The sequence below is a fragment of the Muntiacus reevesi genome, chromosome 12 (assembly GCF_963930625.1).
Source record: "Muntiacus reevesi chromosome 12, mMunRee1.1, whole genome shotgun sequence".
In the NCBI taxonomy this organism is placed as follows: domain Eukaryota; kingdom Metazoa; phylum Chordata; class Mammalia; order Artiodactyla; family Cervidae; genus Muntiacus; species Muntiacus reevesi.
Genome location: NC_089260.1, coordinates 60,222,407 through 60,246,472, shown reverse-complemented (window position 1 = coordinate 60,246,472; position 24,066 = coordinate 60,222,407). Strand labels below are relative to the sequence as shown.

Here is a 24,066-nt window from a genome sequence, read left to right as displayed (position 1 = left end):
TTTCTGCAGATATTTAAGTTAGACTTGTTCACAATGATACTGAGAAGGAAGAAATTCTCTGACTTCAGATATATATTCAACACTCTTCCTCTTCTTAAACATGAAACCCTTGTTTTTGGAAGATCCATCATATATTTTAGGGCAATTTATCAACACAGAGTAATGCCCACTGGGTCTCTGAGTAATGGGTCAGGAATGAGCACTGGACTCAATTCAATCAACTGAAATTCTAGTCCCAGTTATTAGTAGCTGGTTGACCTTGAGCAGGACCACCTCCCAAATCTCTGTTACCTGGTTAGAAGATTCCAATCTCTCAATGGATTTCAAATAATTATTTCAAATTATGAATCCAAAGGGGCTTAGCCAAAGTTGCTGATAATGGCATTGCTCATATTATTAAAGCATTTGCTGTTAATCATATAAAAGATAATACTCTATTAACAGCAAATGCTTTAATAGTATTATGTAGTCCTTATGCAAATTATGATAATTTCAATTGCTAATTAACATGTCAGTGGTTAATTTCACTAATAGTTGAATCATTTGAAGCATTTCTTCAGTTTATACCAACTGTGTAAAATCTCTCTTCTAGGGAGTTGATTTCAACCACCAAGTGTCTCCTATTTTCTAAAACTCGAAAATAAGGCTGATTTAGTTAACTGGAGACATTTTACATACATGACCAGATGAGAGGATAAGATAAAACTTTTATAGTAAAGGATGACTACGGACCTTACAGAAGGTTTGAAGAATGAAGCTCTGGCCCTAAAATGAGAAAACATCTGTTTTTACGTTTTGCCTTTAATTCTAGTTAAAACAATTTACGTTTGTCCTTTCTAATCAACACGTCATTGTGTAGTTTTTCTTCTTTTTTTAACCTGCTTCTCCCAAATCCCCTTCTCCCATCATTTTGTTTGGAATTTTGTTTGTATCCTTGGCAACTTGATTTGGGCCTGTCCAGGAAAAAATAATACAAAATTTAAAATGTTTGAATAGACTTTTTGCTGGTGCCCTAATCAGGCTTGAGAACTTTCCTTCCTTCAGCATGATGTGTCCAGATAGACTGACCCTAGCAACAGCTGTTAACTGGACCCTAATCATCCTGAGCCTTATGGTCCATTCAGAGCACTCAAAGAAGGCTAAAAACTCTTTTTGCATTCTGAAACCAGTAAACTATACTGCCATGCTCCATCCTCCCTTGCTATTTTAACCATTTGTGCCCTATAAAAACAGAAATTGTGTGAAATTCACTCTACTATAGTATTCTCATCCTTTCTTCTGACTGACCCAGGGTCCAAGAATTGCAGAGCAGAAGCCCCAGGAAGACCAAGGCAGAGGGGGTCGAGGTTTTTGGCTCCTGAGCATTCCAAGTACTTGGACGTGGAGTTCAAGTGGGTTTGGGATGGAAGGAAGCAACGTTCAGGTGCTAATACACGAGAGAGAATGGGGACAAGGGGAAGAAATTGACCATCTGCTCATACTTGCTAACCTGGCTGGAGAACACTGCTTAAGTGTGCGAAGAGATGGCCAAAATGATTGGCTTCCAGTTGCAGCTGGATCCTTGGCACTCATCAGCACTCTTTTCACTTGATCTTGAATAGATGTCTTGCTTATTCCTCTCGTGTCTGTTATTTCGTATCTTCGTCACTCTCCCAAGGCCTTACCCAAACTCCTCCCTGCTTAACTACAAACAGATGATTTTGCCTGCTACAAAAGAGAACAGCAAAAGCATGGGCTCTGAAGGCTGTCAAGATCTGACTGTCTTCTGCTTACAGTTCCAAGGGTCCCCAGCCTCACCCCCATCTCAAGGTTAACCTTTCTACCTGCATTTCTGAGCTTTCTGGGTTGGCTCCCTCTGGTCTCTTTAAGAACAAGGCTTTATTAGTTATCACCTCTTTATATCTCTCCCCTCTATCTCTAGCCTTCTATAATAATTACTTTTTCAGCTTTGTAGCCACTCAAATAATAACTGCCAATGTGGAATATTTAAGGAAGCTTTAGTCTAAGACAAGCCCAGCGTGGTAGGAAATTCATCTGTGATGCTAGTGGCTGCTTCCAGAGATGAGAAGATAGAAAAGCAGCAGAAGAAAAATAAGAAAGAGAAAATAATGTATAGGGAATGAGAAAAAAGGAGAATAAAGATTTTCTTAATTTTCAATCAATGTATTTTCTGGAAAACTTTCAAAGATGTAGAAAAGTGCAAAAAGCAAAACTAAAATCATCTGCAATAGAGATGGCAGAGAGAAATTAGGAATTTGGGATGAATAGATAAGCTATTATATATAAAAGATAATAAAGACCTACTGTATAGCATAGGGAACTATATTCAACATGTTATAATAATCTATACTGGAAAAGAATCTGGAAAGAATACATAGGTATATATTTATAACTGAGTCACTTTGTGGTATACCTGAAACACTGTAAATAAGCTATACTTCAATGAAAAAGAAAAATCATCTGAAGCAAATACCTGACCCATGTATAGATTATAAAATTTAATATTTTTCAGCATATACTTTTCTACTTTTTCTTATTTTAATTTGACATCTAGATTTGATAATCATCTCTCTTTTCACTGAATATGTTACCACATAAGGGGCTACCAGTCTATGTGACAAAGGAAAGAAAAAAAAAACAAAAAACAGTATCATCTGATGTCTCCATTAAAAATTTCCCAGGTTAAAAATATACAATAAGTATCAATATTTTCCCAAAGGGAAGATTATAGGAAGCGATTTTATTATTAATTTAATCTGGCAGTACCCTTGCTATCCAACATTTTTCTGAGAAGGAGAAAAGGAAGATTAAATCGTTCCTGATAGTAGAGTTGACCCTAATTGTTCATGAGTTCGGTGTTTACAAATTAGCCTAATGAGTAAAAATGTATTTATTACCCCAATATCAATAGTTGCAGTGCTTTTGTGATTGTTTACAGACATGGTCAAAGTGACAAAAAAAAGTGAGTCACCTGATGTAAATATTTCCAACTCAGGTCAAACAAGATTATGCTTGGTCTTTTTGTTTCAACTTTTATACTATAAACAAGCAACTTTAGTCTATTTAATAACATGCTTTTCATATTTTTGTGCTTTTTGTTGGTGATGTAGCTATTTAAATGGTCCTAAAGTGAAGTGCTGACTAGTGTTCTGAACAAAGGCTGTTTGCCGGAATTTCCTGGCAGTCCAGTGGTTAGGACTCCTCATTTTCACTACCAAGTGCACAAGTTCAGTCTCTGGTCAGGAAACTAAGATCGCCAACTGAGTTACAGTGCTGTTGGACATGAATTCAATGTGAACGAATCAACAATATATATTAAATAAGGTGACCCAAATAAACACAAATAAAACAAGGTTAGGTATTTATCACTAGGCAAAACTGCTGTGACCAGAGGCTTTGAGGAACCTAACTCTTCTGTACTTCTGCTGGAAGCAATTTTCTGATGTATGCTAATTCATTGTTCATGGAAACTTTGTAGTGCATAACTACCGTGGATAATGAGAATTGACTGGAGTATAACATTTGATTGGTTCCTATTTTCTGAAAATTTCTGTTGGACCTTATTGAGAATGTTAATGCACCTTTATGTTCTTCATTTTAGAGGATGAAATTAAGAGCACATTGACATAAGAATGGGGAAATCTGAATTCTTGATTTAACTGATTACTTGCTATGGGCCTCAACTTGTACAACAGATGATTTCTGAGATCACTTACAGCTCAAGACTCCAGTTTAGGGCTGTCTTAATTTCCTAGCAACCTACCTATGCTTTGCAAGAGTATATCATTAGACTTTTCTTTTCATTTTTAATCTATGCTTTTCTCCAAAGTCAGGTTCTTGAATGTAGACTCTTATTTAAGGCCACCATTATGCAATTTCCTGATTCCCTTCTTTAGAATGGGAATTCCAACCACTTGTAATAAAGGGTGTTTCCTGACTTAAGTCTTAGAGGTGACAACATTTGGTTTCTCATTTTCCAGCTAGCTTGTCACCTTTGCTTTTGCACTGTCTTAACTTTTACTCGTGTTATTAACTTTCCTGAAAAAGAAAAGAGAATAACCAAATGACTCATTTTTCACCTTAAATAAATATTTCACCTGAAAGCAAATATTTTATAACAATTTGGGTAACATATTCTACCAAAGAGCAACAAATAACAAACAAATTGTTTAGGTGTCTGGGATTTAGAGGCTTCCTATTGGCTATATTGAGATCTTTTACTGTAAACCAAATTAGCATAAGAAAGAATAATCCTACCCATGCCCCTGTCCCTCTCCCAAAAGAAAATTTCTTTTCTGAGGGCATTTATTTTTTCCTGGATTGATTTCATAGATTAATTTCAAATGGTCTTTTCAGTCCTAAAATTATTAGATTTTATGATTTTGTTTTTGCCACTCACAGTCTGCCATAAACTGCTCTCTAATCTTTTTCCCTAGCAGACAGCCCAATCTAAGGACTTTAATGGTGCCTGCTCAATAATCCACCTTGTTTAACTTAAATTTGTTGGATGTTGGATTAGGCATTAGCTTCTGCTCTCTGAGTGAGTTTTGGTTTATTTACAGTAATGATAAGGACTCTTCCCTTCATTGGACTAGTGTTCTTCCTTTTTGCCTCTGGTTTTGATCACTCCATTTTTTAAAAAGTATTTCTTTATTTGGCTGCATTAGGTCTCAGCTACAGCATGCAGGATTTTTGTTGGTGGCTCTGGGACCTCAGTTCCCCGACCAGAGTTCTATGTCCCTAGTATTGCAATGAAGATTCTTAACCAGTAGAACTCCAGGGAAGTCCCAATTTATCACTTCTTTTTATTGAGCATTTACTCTGAGCTAGCCTTTATAAGTGCTATACATACAGTATCTAGTTTATTCTCCATTACAACAAACTGCTAAGTGGATTGACTTATCCATATTTTTCAACTGCAAAATGGAGACTTACAAAGGTAAGGTAAGGAGTTTAAGGCTACAAAGCTAGTGCAAGTAAATATAACTGCTCAGTGGTCGATGGAGACTCCAGTTTGTCTGATTCCAAGGTTTTGCATGACACTTTCTTTGCAGTAGTATGTTTGCTCTGATGTTGTTTAGGGGCCTAGCACTGGTTTGTGTTTGCTAGTGAGTAACTATTGGGGAAGTTCAGAATTCTGGCTGACTTCTCTTTCAGGCAATAGCCTGAGGGAAACAGGGTAGGAGGGTCTTTCCATTTACTATGTGGTTAAGTTGTCAAAGGGAAAGTAGTAGTGGGATCCTGACCAAAGGTAAATTTCAAACATATTAGCAATAAATAGTCTCACTGCATCCAGGTTAAGATGAAGGTCAAGGTTAAGAAAGGGTTGAGCCTTCTAAGCAGACAGGATGAAGGCAGTAGCAACAGTAGGGGTCTGGATTTATTTTCAACCTTGTTTCCTCAGGCAGCCTAAAAAATTAAGACTTCCTCTTGCTGCGTTGCTCTTAGGGCCCTTTGAAGTGGTTTGGAGCAGACAGATATGGAGAATCCACCAGTCAGTCTGAAAGGAAATATGTTTTTTTTAAAAGGTGAAACATGGGGAACTTGGCGTTTTAGACCTGAGTCAGGATTTGAAAGACATTTGATAGAAGATGTAACAGGATAGTTTTCTTTAAACTGTAGTGAGGTAGATTAATGACAAGTGAGGTAAGCTAGAGTGGATTTATAGTCTGATAAGTTATGAATAGACAATGATAGTCTATAACTATTATAGATAATTCCAGACACATTTAAATTTGTTCACTGTGATAAGAGATTCTTAATATGTAATCAATTTTCATGTTCCTTTTAGAGATTCTCTGTCGAGTTATCTATTTGTGGTAAAGATTGCCATGCTTTTTGAGGTGCGGGTTTACTTACAGTATAAAAACATAAGGTTATTATCCTGTACAAATGAGTTTGAGCAAATTCCGGGAGATAGTGAAGGACAGGGAAGCCTGGCGTGTTGCAGTTCATGGAGTCGCAGAGTCAGACACGACTTGGTATCTGAACGATGAACAATGAATGGTATACTTCCCAATGATCCTTTGTATTTACAAGGTACTTTTCTATTTGGTGTCTTACTCCACTATGACTTGCTGAAAATTGTAGAAGTGAGATATAGGACTCACTACTTAATTGAGGCTTCTTGATTCTGAAGATATTTGCTCTTATAATAGGCAAATCTTGGCTAAAGAAGAAGATCTAGTTTATTAATATTTTATACTTTTTATGCAGTTACTCTTACTAATTATAACACGTGGAGATGGAGGAAATCTTTTTTAAAAATTTACTAGAATTAAAATTGTGGCTTAGGACATATTTTATCTCAACTTCTTAAAAATTTTTTATGACAGAGAACTCTCCTCCTGCAACCAATTATTGGAGGCCCAGGGTTGGTAAAGTTTGCTTGTAAAACACCTGATAGTAAATTTAGGCTTTGCACACCATATGGTCTGTGTTGTAACTGTTCAGCTTAGCTGTTTTAGTGTGAAAGCAGTCATAGATAATATGAAAGTAAATGTGTGTGACTGAGTTCCAGTAAATCTTTATCTATGGACACTGAAATTTGAATTTCATATAATTTCCATGTGTCACAAATTTTTTTAAATTTTCTTCAACTATTTAAAAAGATAAAGATCATTTATTTCATAGACCATCCCAAAACAGGTGGCAAGGCTAACTTGATTCTTGGTCCTTAGTTTGCCAGCTCTTATTGTAGACATGCAGAAAGGGGCAGCCCTAACTCTTGGCTTGAGCACTGATGGAGGGGGAGCCATGGCCTTACCCACTTTAACTGATGATTCTGTGGTTATGACTGAGGCCGCTGGTTCTGCCCCATAACATCTTCTTTCTTCTTCTTTTCCATTCATTTTAATCAAAATTTGGTGACTGCCTTTTTCCATATCTCCCAGTGAGAAATATTATGACTGGTGATCATGCAATTTAAACAAATTAGAATGATACATTCAGGGTGGACAGAAAGACAGTTTGATTTGTTCTCAGTTTCCTGTGTGCAGATCATGTCCTGTGGTTTTCCCCAGTGTGAAGTTAAGCTCTTCATGAACTGGTGTATTTTCCCCCACAGCTTCTAGCCCAGAGCTAAACAGCCAACCTCTGTGAGGTTATACACTTGTTTTTAATTGGTGGAGAGACAGCTAGAAATCCTGTTTCTACTAGACTAGTTTCAAGAAGGGCTAGAGTTAAAGCCTTTACACACAAACAAATCAATACTATTATGTCCATGGACATACTTGCTTTCACAGACTGTCGTAGATGGTGGTTTTCTAGTTGGCATTCTATCACCAAATAACATCCAGAAATTGAACTTCTATAAAGAACTCTTTAATCCCACTATAACAAACCCCTCCCAAGGGATTTCTGAGAGCTTTCCCTTCTGACAGTTAAATTCACCATGTGAACAATCTCTCTTAGAGAACTTCTGGCACTTTGCTGTTGGAAATTGGGAGGGGCGGGCCCAGCTTAAATATACAGAACCTCAGAAGTTTGGTTCCAATTTGGTCATTTCAGAGAGGCAGTTCCCTTGGCTTGTTTCTGCTCACAAGCAGGAGGAGTTACCTAAACATTAATTCTAGATTGCCCCCTTCCTGTTGTTTTTAGTCTTATTTTAGCTTTCTGGTTTTACCTTTCCCATCTTGAGTCAATAGAGGTGGGTGTGGCCATAAGCTCTGGATGCTGAGAGGTTGAAAGTTGGGTTGAACTTCTGCCTTCATGTTTTACTACCCTAGTGACTGGCCTGCCAGGCTTATAACCGTGTATTTACAAAACAGTGATAAACAAGGCAAGAGAGAGAAAAACATTGCTATTGGAAGAATTTGTCTAGGTTTCTGAGGTTTTGAATGCTTGGATACAAGTCCAAGTATTAGCAAAATTCTGTTTTTTTTAATGGAACACTAATGCCTAGCTGCTGTCTATTTTTTCCTCCTCTAAAATAAGTCAGACCATGCTGGACCAAAATAGAATGCATCCCCACTCACCCAAAAGGGGCAAGAAGTTATTTAGAAAATGCATGTTTCTAAATAGGGACAGTAATATAAAAATTCAGAAATTAATTTTCATATAGCTAATTGACTTTAGAGAGGTGATTTCATTTCTGTAATTTTGGATACCCTATATACTCCTTAAATTATAAATTTCAATAATACATTTAAATTTCTGTTTTCACCAACATTATTTGTTATTAATATACATTAATTTTTTCAGAAAAATCTATTAGTAAAATTAAACAACATACATTTTAAAAAATTTTGAGATTTCCCAGTTATATATGTGAGGGTCTCCTACAATATACACATAGAAAATCCCTTTGACCTCAAAAGTGTGTGTATGCTCAGTTGCTCAGTCGTGTCTGATCCTTTGGACCCCATGAACTGTAGCCCGCCAGGCTCCTCTGTCCGTGGGATTTCCCAGGCAGAATACTGGAGTGAGTTGCCATTTCCTTCTCCAGTTAACTCAAGAGTTCATGCTTCTAAAAATTGTTTTCATATTTTTTCATTCACAACTGGTATATCAGATTCCTACTATTTTTATAAACCAGTTCAGAGAACTGTAAAAATACTGGCTTTTGATATAACTAGACTAAGCCTTGATTAAATTAATAGATGTAGCCAGACGACATAGAAAAACGACGGAACTGCAGCTAACACTCTGGTCTCTGCCAATCATGTCTTTTGTTGCTTGTGTGGGGATATGAAACTGGTTCATGGTGTGTCAAGTTTGATCACTGTATGTCTTCTTGGGCCTGGCTGAGTCCTCCAGAAAAACATATGATGTTATTAATATAATTAGAAGTATAGAAGTGACAGCTCTTTTCCTACTTCTGATTTTCTTTGATCCTGTGGAAGAATCTCCATCCACAGGTATCACACACCTAATTCCTCCCTATGAGAAGTGACTTAATCTGGTCGGGGAGTATGGAAGGTGTAAGGGGTAGCCTAGTTCCTGCTTTGTTCTGGGAGTGGGCTACTCCGAAGCAGCCATACCTTTCAAAGGGCCATTAACTGTGTCTTCAGGAGGAGACTGGTCCCACTTAGGTGCTGTTCAGAATTGATACATTAGTAATTCTGGGGAACATAATTATAAAACTGGCTACTGCATTGATATGAGCCCTATTTTCCATATCAGTTTTATGAGTATATAGGTAATATTTTGGCTTCATATCTCCTTTATTCTTCTGTTTCATTTTTCAGTAAGTTCATAAATCAGCTTGGAAAAAAACATACTATTTGTAACCCTGCACCTTTGGCCTCCAGTAGAATCTTCTGTGAGCCATTCTTGGGTATAGACAAATTCTAAAAGTTTTCTTGAAGTTGTAATTGGTTTGCTTTTTTTTTTTTTTGGCTTGTATAAAGTTCGTTTTTCAAAATAACAATTAGCACTTACAGAAAAGCTTAAGATAATTTACATCTCAGTCAGTTCAGTTGCTCAGTCATGTCTGACTCTGCGACCCCATGAACCGCAGCACACCAGGCCTCCCTGTCCATCACCAACTCCCAGAGTTCACTCAAACTCATGTCCATTGAGTTGGTGATGCCATCCAACCATCTCATCCTCTGTCATCCCCTTCTCCTCCTACCCTCAATCTTTCCCAGCATCAGGGTCTTTTCAAATGAGTCAGCTCTTTTCATCAGGTAGCCAAAGTATTGGAGTTTCAGCTTCAGCATCAGTCCTTCCAGTGAATATTCAGGACTGATTTCCTTTAGGATGGACTGGTTGGATCCCCTTGCAGTCCAAGGGACTCTCAAGAGTCTTTTCCAACACCACAGTTCAAAAGCATCAATTCTTCAGTGCTCAGCTTTCTTTATAGTCCAACTCTCACATCCATACATGACAACTGAAAAAACCAATGCCTTGACTAGATGGACATTTACTGACAAAGTAATGTCTCTGCTTTTCAATATGCTATCTAGGTTGGTCATAACTTTCCTTCCAAGGAGTAACCGTCTTTTAATTTCATGGCTGCAATCACAATCTGCAGTGATTTTGGAACCCAGAAAAATAAAGTCAGTCACTGTTTCCACTGTTTCCCCATCTATTTGCCATGAAGTGATGGGACTGGATGCCATGATCTTAGTTTTCTGAATGTTGAGCTATAAGCCAAATTTTTCACTCTCTTGTTTTACTTTCATCAAGAGACCCTTTAGTTCTTCTTCACTTTCTGCCATAAAGGTGGTGTCATCTGCATATCTGAGATTATTGATATTTCTCCCGGAAATCTTGATTCCAGCCTGTGCTTCCTCCAGCCCAGCATTTCTCATGATGCACTCTGCATAGAAGTTAAATAAGCAGGGTGACAATATACAGCCTTGATGTACTCCTTTTCCTATTTGGAACCAGTCTGTTGTTCCATGTCCAGTTCTAACTGTTGCTTCCTGACCTGCATATAGGTTTCTCAAGAGGCGGGTCAGGTGGTCTGATATTCCCATTTCTTTCATAATTTTTCACAGTTTATTGTGATTCATACAGTCAAAGACTTTGGCATAATCAATAAAGCAGGAATAGATGTTTTTCTGGAACTCTCTTGCTTTTTCAATGATCCATCGGATGTTGGCAATTTGACCTCTGGTTCCTCTGCCTTTTCTAAAACCAGCTTGAACATCTGGAAGTTCACGGTTCATCTACTTTTGTATATAAAGAGCTAGATGAATACTTAATACTCTTAAAATAAAAAGGTCATCTGACCATCAAGCTAGTTTCCTTTCTGATGGAATGTCATCTGCTAAGTCCAGGTCAAATGGACATCTTGTTTCAGAGTTATACAACCCACCTTAGAAGACACCTTCCTGTCTTAATTACCATATTAAAATAGAGGAAAATAATTACTGTTAAACATACCTCTTTTTCAGTATTGCCATAGGAGTTTCCCATCATCATTGAGACCTGAGGAATAAGATATCTAAAAGCTTGATTTAAGGCAATTAAAAAGAGAGAGAGAGACATTTATGGTGACCAATCAAGATGTTTTCCAAGACCCGGAAACCCAAGGTGTTACCAGGGATATGAGACTTTCATTGCCAAAATTGAGTACATCCATGGTGAACCAGGAAAACCTGACCACGTTTCATGACATGCCTAGGTCATCACTTCATTTGTTCTTTTCAGCAATGTTATTAGCTTAAATACTGAGTTTGCAAGTTCTTTGTATTAGCCATCATATAACAAACTCACATTCAGATGATACTTGCTTATTGAGGCCTTGTGACAATAGGCTGAAGGCATAATATATATATATGTCCAATTTTGACTCCATGGAGCATGCTCATTGTCTTATTTTCTTTAACTCATTTCTTACTTTCTTTTCAGGTTTGTGATTCAGACACCATGCTTGACCCAGCATCATCTGTGGAGATGGTAAAAGTTTTAGAAGAAGATCCCATGGTTGGAGGTGTCGGGGGAGATGTTCAGGTATGTATGGCTTTATGTTTTCCATGAGTCACTTTTAGTAGCAACCTTTGTCATTGATTTTTTGAATATATATTTATTATACACCAAACTGTGTGCCAGGTATTGTTTCTGGGGACTAAGACACTTTAGAATGTGTTTTGTACCCACTGTACTACCTCTTCTACTGTCTAAATTGAAGTAATTTATGATTTCTTTGTTTAGCTGTGGGTTGTAACACATGTATGTAGTAGCTGATAAGTTAACATAAAATATAATGTAAGTGTGTAATTTCTGCTGTATCTTTTTAAGCCACAGCTTAATTTTCTGGTAAAATGATGTTGGAATTTAGTGCAAGGATTAAGAAATGGAGTTATGGCTGTGGGTGTTTTTTATTACTGTACCATATACCTCTATATTTAAAAGCTGAGCAATATATGACTAGTCAAAAAATCCAAATCGGGAAAACTAAAGGAAAAAAGAGAAACTGCAATTCAAATTTACACTAGAGAGAAAGTCAAAGAAGTGGATTTTCTGGTTATTATTTCCCGTTATTTACCATCAATAGAGAAACAATACGTGAAAGCAATATTAACGAAGGTGATTAATATTTATGGATGAGAAAACATTATGTTAAAATATAAGATTAAAGTGAATCCTTTGCAAAAATACAGTTAGATTTTAGGAAAAAGTGAGAAGCACATGGACTTTTGACTTTAAATGTAGGTATTATGTTGATGTATAATCCATATTGATATGCTCGGTACCAGTGAAGGCAAAGAAAATGAACTAGAAGGACAAAGAAATACCCTGGTGATTATAAGGAAGCATATAAAATCCAGATGAAAATGGAACAAAATTGAGACAGAGGAGAGAATTAAGAAATATTGCCCCTCCCCCAAAGCTAATAATTTTAGTAACCTGTATGTAGAGCCTTATTTCAGGAGTCCAGTTTTGAGGTGAAGCCAGAGAAAACCCCTTCATCACTAGCATTGCTAAAACTGGAGAGGAAGGAGAATAATAGAGTTGGAAGGAGAAGAAGATGGGACTTAAAAACTTTCAAATATTGGATGGTAAGAAAGTGACAGAATAATTTAAAGGCTGAGAACTCAATCCTAAAAAAGTCCCAATGTTACAACAAGAGAAAGAAAACATAACAAAGCAGTACAGGGAGTGATGAAGTAAGTATAAAAAAGTTATTTTTAACAAGTTTTAACACATACACACCACTTATCAAGTTAATCTAGTAATACATGAAGAAAATAAAGGAAAATCATGTTAAAAAGGAAAGAAATCAAAATAGAAGGATAAAAAAATCAAACATGACTCTAGGTAGTAACCTCACAATAGTGCAGATTTTGTTGGTATTTTAAGCTGGGGCTTCAGTTTAGTCGCTCAGTCGTGTCCAACTCTTTGAGACCCCATGGACTGCAGCATGCCAGGTTTCCCTGTCCATCACCAACTCCCGGAGCTTGCTCAAACTTAGGTCAAAAAAAAAAAAAAACTTAGGTCCATTGAATCAGTGATGCCATCCAACCATCTCATCCTCTGTCGTTCTTTATCCTCACAACTTCAATCTTTTCTAACATCAGAGTCTTTTTCAATGAGTCAGTTCTTTGCATCAGGGGCTTACCTTTATTTAATTACTTTTATTTTTCTTGCAGATTTTAAACAAGTATGATTCCTGGATCTCCTTCCTCAGCAGTGTAAGATACTGGATGGCTTTTAACATAGAAAGGGCCTGCCAGTCTTATTTCGGATGTGTCCAGTGCATTAGTGGACCTCTGGGAATGTACAGAAACTCCTTACTGCATGAATTTGTGGAAGACTGGTACAATCAAGAATTTATGGGCAACCAATGTAGTTTTGGAGATGACAGGCATCTAACGAACCGAGTGCTGAGTCTGGGCTATGCAACGAAATACACAGCTCGATCCAAGTGCCTTACTGAAACACCTATAGAATATCTCAGATGGTTAAACCAGCAGACCCGCTGGAGCAAGTCCTACTTCCGAGAGTGGCTATACAACGCGATGTGGTTTCATAAACATCACTTGTGGATGACCTATGAAGCCGTCATCACTGGGTTCTTCCCTTTCTTTCTCATTGCTACAGTAATCCAGCTCTTCTACAGGGGTAAAATTTGGAACATCCTCCTCTTCTTGTTAACTGTCCAGTTAGTGGGTCTCATAAAGTCATCTTTCGCCAGCTGCCTTAGAGGAAACATTGTCATGGTCTTCATGTCCCTCTACTCAGTGCTGTACATGTCAAGTTTACTTCCCGCCAAGATGTTTGCAATTGCAACAATAAACAAAGCTGGGTGGGGCACATCTGGAAGGAAAACCATTGTTGTTAATTTCATCGGACTCATTCCCGTATCGGTTTGGTTTACAATCCTCCTGGGTGGTGTGATTTTCACCATTTATAAGGAATCTAAAAAGCCATTCTCAGAATCCAAACAGACAGTTTTAATTGTTGGAACGTTGCTCTATGCATGCTATTGGGTCATGCTTTTGACACTGTATGTGGTTCTCATCAATAAATGTGGCAGGCGGAAGAAGGGACAACAGTACGACATGGTGCTTGATGTATGATCTTACGTTTGATGTTTGCAGTTGCAGACACAACAAAACCTTAGCTCCTCTAGGGACTGTATGGTATTGTGGCGTCATATAACGCCACCAAAGGAGACATATCGCTGCTGCTGGGACTTGAACAAAGACATTTGTATGGGTTTATTTTAATTCTGCCAAAGGAAAATGATACATCAAGAAGAACAACTCAGATTTAACCTGATATTTCTATGAAAATGGGAAGATTCTTTGTGTATGCACTTTTTCCTTACTGTACATCCGCCTAACAGTGTTTCGCCCTATATACCTCACTAGCCATGCTTTATGTGGGTTATCATGGAAGAAAAGGATTTTGGAAACTCAAGGAAAAGTTCTTTCAACATATACAACCTAACTTATGGACTGTGTTGATAGCTAATTTTTTTTTTTTTTAGAATGATTTTTCTGTTTAATTCTACCAAATGAAATGCCAAAGGAAATTTTACAGGCCGTTGGCTGTGCTGTATTTTTATATAACTGTACTGTGTTTTAAAATTTTTGTATGCCAATTTCAAAACAAATTTTGCATATTTTATATTTTACTTCTCTGCCAAAATACACCTGTTTTTCCTTTTTTTTTTTTAATAAAATAAGTTCTTAAAAAATTCCTACTTAAAAAGATTTCTACCCAAAATGTGAAACTTGGTTGACATTGTTCATGATAGAAAGAATAAAATATTTCTCTCTCTCTACCTTTAAAATTGAATAGTTATTTCTGTGAAAAAGTGAACTTTAAATGTTTTAACTTTTTAAAAAATTTCTTTTAAAAAAGGCCAATACACCTGTCACACTTCGAGAGTAGAAATTCATACTTATCTGTACAAAGAAGTCATTGAAAATCAAGGCCAAAGGGGTAGGAAAGTGCAATTTTTTCAAAAGATTGAAAAAGGGAATGTTAATTCTTGAAAGAAAATACTAGGCATCCAGCCGTGGACAAAATCTGGGTATCAAAGATAGTCTTTGGACATTCTCACAGTATTTTCCCAGGCTAAGAGGAATGTGGGAAAAATTATCTGTATAATTTGGACAAATATAATTCAGTTCATCTCTTGTTCTGTGACCTGTATTCACTGGATTCTGTCTATATGTGGAACATACTTTACCTCCCCCCCCCCTTTTTTTCCCAGCTTGTTAGTTTACTTTGCATTTCAGTATGAGGTTTATATGGGTGAATGGGATAAAGTATAAGGATAAAGCATATAAATTCAAAACCAGCAGAATCAAGCTCCGGTGTCCTCTTTAGCTTTCTAGGGAAGATATTTTCTGAATTATACAGATAATTACTTCACCTCTTCTGTTCTTGGCCTATATAAATGCGTCTACAGAGTAGACATGATATCAAGGTTTAATAGTTGTATCAAGAATAATTGACACATGAAAAATTTGAAGGATCAGGTACCCTCAGCCTGATTAATTTAGCTACTCTGGGGCCTCAGTTATCCAGTTTGACTTTTGGCATGACCTTGGAGCTGGTGCTGTGTAGACCCATGTTAAAAAAAAAGAAGACATGTAGAATTTCATGAAAAGCATTGTGATGAAGCAGAAATGTGGAGAAGTATTCGACCATGTTCTTCCTAACTTTCTGCTTCCTTTTAATGCAGACATCTATTGTCCATCCATCCTGCCTAAGAAAAAACTGCACATTCTACCTTCAGAGTACAAAAAGGCACATAACTTCTACAACATAGACTCTCACTGATAGGAGAGCTTGTGGGAGACAGACCATGCCATTAAATGAGATTAAAACTTGAGTTTGCCTTTTTAATTATTTATGTTCTAAGTTAAGCTTGATAACATACAGATTCTCTCATTCTTATAAAAGATTGAATTAATTGCCTGTATTTATTTTAGCAATTATTCAATGTATTTCCAGTATAGGATGTATAGTATAATTGAATTTTTTTGTAAATAAAATATTTTTGATAAGATTATTGCCTTTTTTTCTAAGGGAAGGGGGAATTCAAACAAAACAATGTTTTATTTTGATTGTAAGGGTATGGACTTAAGAATGGGGTATATAGAAAAATGAACATTGTTAAGTCAGCAATAGAGGTCATTTAATGTTATTAATCAGAAGGCAGAAATCTCTCGAGTTGGTATGGTTGGGAATTTAGAGAAATGAGAGAGACAGTCCCAATTAACATGACTTTGTCTTTCTTGAATCTTCTTTTTCTGCCTTGTTCCTGAAAACAGCCCCGATTTAGACAGAAGTTGTTTTACTATAGTAATCTATCATAGTGGGGGAAAAAAAACATACATTTCAGAGACGTCATAGGCAAGTTTGTTATAACATTATTTACAAATAACAAAATCTTAACCTAATTTAAGATTTAATAATGTGGGTAATAATTAAATGAATTATGGCATTTCCAAACAATGGGCTATAATTACCCATTAAGCAAAATGTTCCTAGAGAATATGAGGCTGTTGAAGATATGTTACATTTAAAAATACAACCATTTTGTAAGATAATGCCAATTTTGTAAAAACAAAAATGTTAAAACATGGTTATCTCTACTCGTGGGAATATGACCGATTTATATTCTGTATACATTTTTTTGTATTTTTCAAGTACCTTAATTATGTATTGCTTTTATGATCAGAAAAGGACAATAAATGTTGCTTTTTTCAAAAAGTGGGTTGGGGCATCTAATAACATTTCATGGTTTGAGGAGCTTTAATAGTAATTAATTCATTTTACCACTTATCCCTCAAATTCATCTTATTTCCCATTTCTTTTTATTATTTGCTTCCTAAGAATCCTTCATTAACTTCATACAGTTACATGAAAGAACAACACATTCCTGCCACTCAACACCAACATAGTGATGGTTCTAGTCCCAGTAATTTGCTGATAAATGTCACTTGGTGCTATACTAGAGGTTGGCAATCTTTTAATGTAAAGAGCTAGATAGTATACAAGGCAGACTCTCCTGGCCACATGGTCTGTCATGTGACTACTTAACCCTGCTATTGTAGCACAAAAGCATCCATAGGCCATATGTAAACAAATTGATGTGTTCCAATAACATTTTTTATGGGCTTCCCAGGTGGCGCTAGTGCTAAAGAACCTGCCTGCCAATTCAGGAGACAAGAGATACAGCTTCAATCCCTGGGTCAGGAAGATCCCCTGGAGGAGGAAATGGCAACCACTCCAATATTCTTGTTTGGAAAATCCCATGGACAGAGGAGTCTGGCGGGTTACAGTCCATGGGGTTGCACAGAGTTGGGACACAACTGAGCAACTAAGAACTTACCCAGAACAGTATCTATTTACAGTGTTTTTCATCCAGTTCCTCAGCATAAATTCTTTGAAATTAATTTGTTTTTATTTCCCAGATGGTTATTGAGTCTTTTTGCCTTTTCATACTGTTCATGGGGCTCTCAAGGCAAGAATACTGAAGTGGTTTGCCATTGCCTTCTCCAGTGGACCATGTTTTGTATTGAATCTGCTTTTTGAGAGAGAGAGAAAAAAAACAAACAAGATAGTGTGAGAACCACGAGAAAAAGTTGTTTTAAGATGCAGTTGCAAAAAAAAAAAAAAAAGATGCAGTTGCATCTAAGGCTTCAGCCTATCCATCAAAATTTCTAGAAATGGAATGGCCCTCCAGAGTTGTCCTAGATTTAGACAAAGGGACCATACTTTTGTTAATACCCCTTCTCCCTTCATATCAATCAGTAATTGGGTGAAAGGTATTCTCGGGTGGGAGACAGGAGAAAAGACTCAGCCTTGGGCAAAGAAGCTCACTTCAGCAATTGGAAATTCCAGGAGAGTAACTCAACTCATTTAACAACAGTCAGTACTAATTGCTCTGTGTCCAGTCATGCCCCACTCTACAACCCTATGTCGCGTACTATAGCCTGCCAGGCTCCTCTGTCCATGGGATTATTCCAGGCAAGAATACTGGAATGGGTTGCCATTTCCTCCTCCAGGGGATCTTTCCAACCCAGGGATCAAACCAGCATCTCCTATGTCTCCTGCAGATTCTTTGCCACTGAACCACCTGGGAAGCCCCCATACTGTTGGTGACTGGGAGCATAAGTACCTCTGTCCTAAAGCAGAGAAATAGGAATTGCCTCTCCTAGACTGTGTACCCATTAAGAATCAGATTCCTAGGTAGTTAGAGCTTCTTAGCTAATAGACCCTAGGTGGACCTTAAGAATCTGTGAAAGTGAAAATGCATTAGTTGTGTCCAACTCTGTGCGATCCCATGGACTGTAGCCTGTCAGGCTCCTCTGTCCATGGGATTCTCCAGGTAAGTATACTGGAGTGGGTTGCCATGCCCTTCTCCAGGGAATCTTCCCAATCCAGGGATCAAACCTGGGTCTCCTGCATTGTAGGCAGATTCTTCACCATCTGAGTCACCTGGGACACCCTAGGAATATATATATACATCTCAACAACAGCCACAGTGATTCTCTTGTACTTTTTGCTTCTGTTTTGGTAAAAATTATTCTGATAAACATTGAAGTCAATGTCTCAACTGGAAGAACACTTTTCTTAATATTCTTCTTTTCCCCATTCTCCATCAGAATTTTCCTGTTTATCAGAAGACCTTCTGCTTGCCAGATTGCCCACAATGGGTCGCTTAAAAAAATACATACATATCTTAGCTGTGGTATGAGGGGTCTAGTTCCCCAAATAGGGATTGAACTCCAGCCCCCCTGCACTGGAGCACAGGGTCTCAGCCACTGGACCACCAGAGAAGTTCCTACAATGGATCTTTAGATTTAGGACTTCTCTAACACTTGAGAGTTCCTAAGTACAAGGTCCTTTCATTTTTCCCTACATTGCTTCTCACTCATAATTTTCTCTACTTTTGTTTCCTGAAGTGGTTGTAGAATAATGCTGATCACTCCAAAAGTCAGTAAGCCTAGCTTTAACCAACCTGTGAGAAAATATTGCAATTTATTACCAAAACTTGGGATGAAATTTCAGGGTCTCCTGGAGGTCTGTCACTTAAACTCTTGGCTTTTCTTGAATGAAAATTGAATAAGTGGTTGTCCCAAGACTTGCTCTGTAAAAATATGCTTTATTACACACAAGTAAGTGTGGTGCCTCCAGCTGTTTTCTTTGAAGCCCGAATGTGGAGGGTTATTTGTGCCTATAAAGAACATTGGCACTAAGATTGGAAGTCCAGAGTCACAACCTTTTAGATGAAGTTGAAGTTAGAGAGACTGTCTAATCATTGTCATTCTTTATGTTCACATTTTCTTGTATCTCAGAAGAGTAAACTAAGGATGCTGTGGACTCTGGATCTGAAAAGAGAAGCAAAGTAAATTTGGTGCCATGGCCTATACTTAAATTTAGGTTTTCTGAAAATACAAATCCAAGAATCCTCTCTACCAAGCTAAGTAGGCATAGGCAAAGGTAACTCACAAGTGTAACAAAGAAAATCTGTGCATATTCCCTTATTATACAGTAGGAGAATCTTCCATGGAGCAAGACAGCTCAATCAATTCCAATTCCTCTTACTTAAGAAAAAAGTCAAGACAATCCTTTCTCAGATAAGATAAATCCTTTTTCTAAAGAGTTGTTGATACTAGAGTCAATAAGGCTTCCCACTGGCACTAATGGTAAAGAATCCACCTGCCAATGCAGGAGACACAGGAGACACACGTTCAGTCCCTGGGTTGGGAAGATCCCCTGGAGAAGGAAATGGCAGCCCACTCCAGTATTCTTGCCTGGAGCATTCCATAGACAGAGGAGCCTGGTGGGCTACAGTCCATGGGGTCACAAAGAGTTGGACATGACTTGAGTGACTAACACACAGACCTAAATTCAGAGAAATCTGGCAAGCTACAATCCATGGGGTCGCAAAGATGCTAGAGTCAGTAGGGCTGAGCACAGCACAGCTGGCTAGAGTCAGCAAGAACTGGACTAGCATGTCCTCCACATGTCAACCACAAAACATTTCTTTTTGGGATCAATTTTTTTTTTTTTTAATTAAACTTTTCACATTAAGATAATTGTAGATTCAACAACATTGTTAGAAATAATACAGACGGGAGTGGCCAAGAAGGCAGAGTAAGAAGACTCTGAGCCCACTTCCTCCCAAGACACACCTAAATCACAACAATTTACAGAGCAACTATCACTGAGAAGGACCTGAAGACTAGATGAAAATGTTTCCCCAAACTGAAGATATACAGAAGGAGCCATGATGATACAGGTAAGAAGGGTGGAGACGCAGTGTAGCTCATATCCACATCCCTGGGTTAGTGACCTTCAGCTGGGAGGATAACTGCAATTGCAGAGGTTATCCCCATGGAGAGAGAGGCCCAAGCCCCACAGTGGGCTGGATAGCCCCAAGGTCCTGCACTGGAGTATGAGCTTCCAGAACTTATGGTTTTGCAAACAGGTGGGGCTTGAGTACAAGGGAATCAGAAGGTTGTAGGAATCAGAGACCCTGCTCTTAAAGGGCACCAGTAAAAGCTACCAAGTTCTGAGTCCTAGCACAGAAGCAGTCATTTGAATGGAGCCTGGGTCAAGCTCATCCGCTGAGCTTAGAGAACCTCCCAGAGAGGCAGGAGGCAACTGGAACTTTCTCAGGAGGTGGCAGCCATTTGGGGAGCTTGTTCTGCCCTTAGTACACTGCTGCTAGCTGGTGCCGTTTTGGAGTCCTTCCTCTAGCCAATTAGCACTGTGGACTTAACTTAGCCACAGTGCACTAGGACCAGCTCTGAGATACCCTAGACCCTACAGCTAGATATCATGGGACCATACTGACTCACCAGTGAGCCCGCATCAGCCCTGTGACCCTTGGACACTGAAGTCAGCCATGCTGGTATCCAGCCTTACCCATCAGTGAGCCCAACCAGCCCCAGAACTCCCAAAGTCCTGTTGAGTTTCAAATACTGTACCAGCAGTTATGTGTGTGTTCTTAGTCACTCAGTCTGGTCCAACTCTTTGCAACCTGTGGACTGCAAAGACTCCAGACTCCTCTGTCCTTGGTATTTCCCAAGCGAGAATAATGGAGTGGGCTGCCATTTCATGTTCCAGGGGATCTTTCTGACTCAGGGATTGAACCCTCATCTCTTGCATCTCTTGCATTGGCAGGCAGATTCTTTACTACTAGCACCACCTGGGAAGACCAGGTACATGCATATAAATATCATGGTAACCACAACACAAAAGTCTAGAATAGTATAATACACACACACAAAAGAAATCCAAATAATACACTAAAAATAATCATCAGTCATAAGGGAGGAGTGCAAAACTAGAAGAAAGGAACAAAGAAGAATACAAAAACAACCTCCAAATGATTAAGAAAACGGCATTAAGTAGATTCCTATCAATTACTTTACACATAAAGGAACTAATTGCTTCCATCAAGAGATCTACTTCAGACATGAAGACACATACAAACTGAAACTGAGGGGACTTAATATTGTTAAAATGACCGTACTACCTAAGGAAATCTACAGATTCAATACAACCTCTATCAAAATACTAATGATGCTTTTCACAGAACTAGAACAAATAATTCTAAAATTTGTATGGAAACATGAAAGACCCCAAATAGCTGAAACAATTTTGAGAAAGAACAAAGCTGTAGGTATCACACTCCCTGATTTCAAACTATACTATAAAACTAAGTCAAAACTGGTGTGAAAAAGACACACAGCAATAGAACACAATGGAAAGCCCAGAAATGAGCCCACACTTACATGATCAATCAGTGGAAGACAAAGGAGGCAAGAACAGACAATGGAGGAAGGACAATATCACCAATAAATGGTTTTGGAGAAACTATACAACTACATGGAAGAGAATCACAGTGGGTTACTTTCTCATACTATATACACTTTCTCACACTAAAAACTCAAAATGGATTAAAGACTTCAAGGTAAGACCTGAAGCAATAAAACTACTAGAAAAAACACAGGCAATATTAATTTTGACATCAGTCATTTATTTTGGCTATTCAGGCTAGGGAATCAAAAACAAAAATAAATAAATGAAACTGCATCAAACTAAAAAGCTTTGTACAGTGAAGTAAACTATTAGCAAAATTAAAAGGCTGCCTAATCAATGGAAGTATATATTTGCAAACAAAATATCTGATAAGGGGTTAATTCCAAAATATACAAAGAACACAGAAATCAAGGTCAAAAAAATTAAAAATGGGCAGAAGACCTGAATAGACATTTTTCCAAAGAAGATATACAGATGGTCAATAATTCCTGGAAAGATTCCCAGCATCACTAATCACCAGGGAAATAGAAATCAAAACCACAATAAGATACCACCTCACACCTGTCAGAATGGCTATTATCAAAAGGACAACGAAAAATAAAGTGTTTATGAGGATGTGAAGAAAAAGGAACCCTTGCTCACTATTGATGGGAATGTAAACTGGTACAGCCACCATGGAAAACCAAATGAGGATTCCTCAAAAAATTAAAAATAAAACTACCATACAATCCAACAATTCCACTCCTGGGCATTTTCCCAAGGAAAACAAAAACAATAATTCATAAAGATATAGTCACTCCTATGTTCAACATAGCATTATTTACAGCAGTCAAAAAATGGAAGAAACCTAAGTCCTCATTGATAGATGAATGGATAAAGAGTATGTGGTATTCCATAACCACTAATCTTTATTTCATTCTTTATTATGGCTGAGTAATGGAACATTACTCAGTCATAATAAAGAGTGAAATCATGGCATTTGTGACAATATGGAGTGACCTGGAGAGTATTATGCTAACCTAAATAAAACAGATAGAGCCAGACAAATACCGTGATTTCACTTACACATGGAATCTAAAACAAACAAACAAACAGAACGAAACAGAAACAGAGTCATAGTTACAAGCAACAAACATGTGGTTGCCAGAGAATAGGGGTTGGGGGGCAAGTAAAATGGGTGAGGGAGATTAAAAGGTCCAGACAGACCTCATAAAATAAATGAGTCATGGGGATGAAATGTATAGCATGGGGAACACAGTAGGTAATAAAATAATATCTTTGTATGATGACAAATTCTAATTAGACTAACCATGGTGATCATTTTGTAATGTATAGAAATATCACATCACTATTTTGTTAACCAAGAATTAACATAGTGTTGTAGGTCAATTACACTTCAAAAAATAAACAAGAACTCACAGAAAAAGAGACTGTATTTGTGGTTACTAGAAGTGGGGAGTAGGCAGTGAAACAATTAGATGGAGGTGGTCAAAAGATATCAACTTCCAGTTATACGATAAATAAGTACAAGAGAATGTTATGCAAAACACGGTTAATGTCATTAACACTGCTATTTGTCATAGATGAAAATTGTTAAGAGTGAATCTTAAGAGTTCTCTTCACAAGGAAAAAGTTCTTTTCATTTCCTATTATATCTGTACGTAATGATGGATGTTCACTAAATGTAAAGTGTTAATTATAGCACGATGAATGTAATTTGTTATGCTGTACACCTTAAGCTTATGTAGTGCTGCGTGTCTAGTAAATCTCAATAAAACTGTAAAGAAAAAACTTTACTAGCTAGTTTTTTTTTTTACTCAATTAAAAAAGGAAAAAGAAGAAAGAATAAAGCGAGATCTTACCCATTTTGCCCAGTAATCCTCACGCCCCGATGGTAGCAACTTACAAAATCATAGTATGCTATCCCAATAAGGAAATTGACATTGATACAACCCATTTATCTTAGATTTCTGAAGTTTTTTTTTGGTACTGAAGTGTTTGTGTGTTGTATTTAGCTCTTTGATGGGGAAAGGAGCTTGCAAAGGTTATTTTACAATCATGGTTCTTTATTAATTTTATGGACAGCTTGGGACTAAAAAGGTCAAATGAAATAACAGACTGAAATCCTTTATTTAGACATGAGATTCATCAAGTGAAAGTACACTGGGGTCTTTTGGATCCCGAGTCACGGCTTAGACACCCTGAAGATGAGACATGTATCAGGGTTAGAACTCGTGAAGCAGTGTACAAAACTCAACACAAGACCATGCTCTAAGCAAAGAGCCATAGCCAGTCTGGCTCCCTAGGAGCTGTAGAAAGGAGCTAATGAAACACTGAGAGGTGGTCTGAGGGAGGGAGTGATTCTACTTTATT

General features: G+C 37.6%; 1 protein-coding gene across 1 annotated transcript in view; it reads left to right on the top strand.

Moving 5' to 3' along the window:
* The window catches only part of HAS2 (hyaluronan synthase 2), a 29,807-nt gene extending 15,115 nt beyond the window's left edge, over window positions 1-14,692 (top strand). The window contains exons 3-4 of the mRNA XM_065903298.1: window positions 11,302-11,403; window positions 13,044-14,692. Coding sequence (XP_065759370.1) covers window positions 11,302-11,403; window positions 13,044-13,973 — 1,032 coding nt within the window. The 3' untranslated portion in view covers window positions 13,974-14,692. The remainder of the gene's footprint in view (window positions 1-11,301; window positions 11,404-13,043) is intronic.
* Window positions 14,693-24,066: the final 9,374 nt, after the last annotated feature.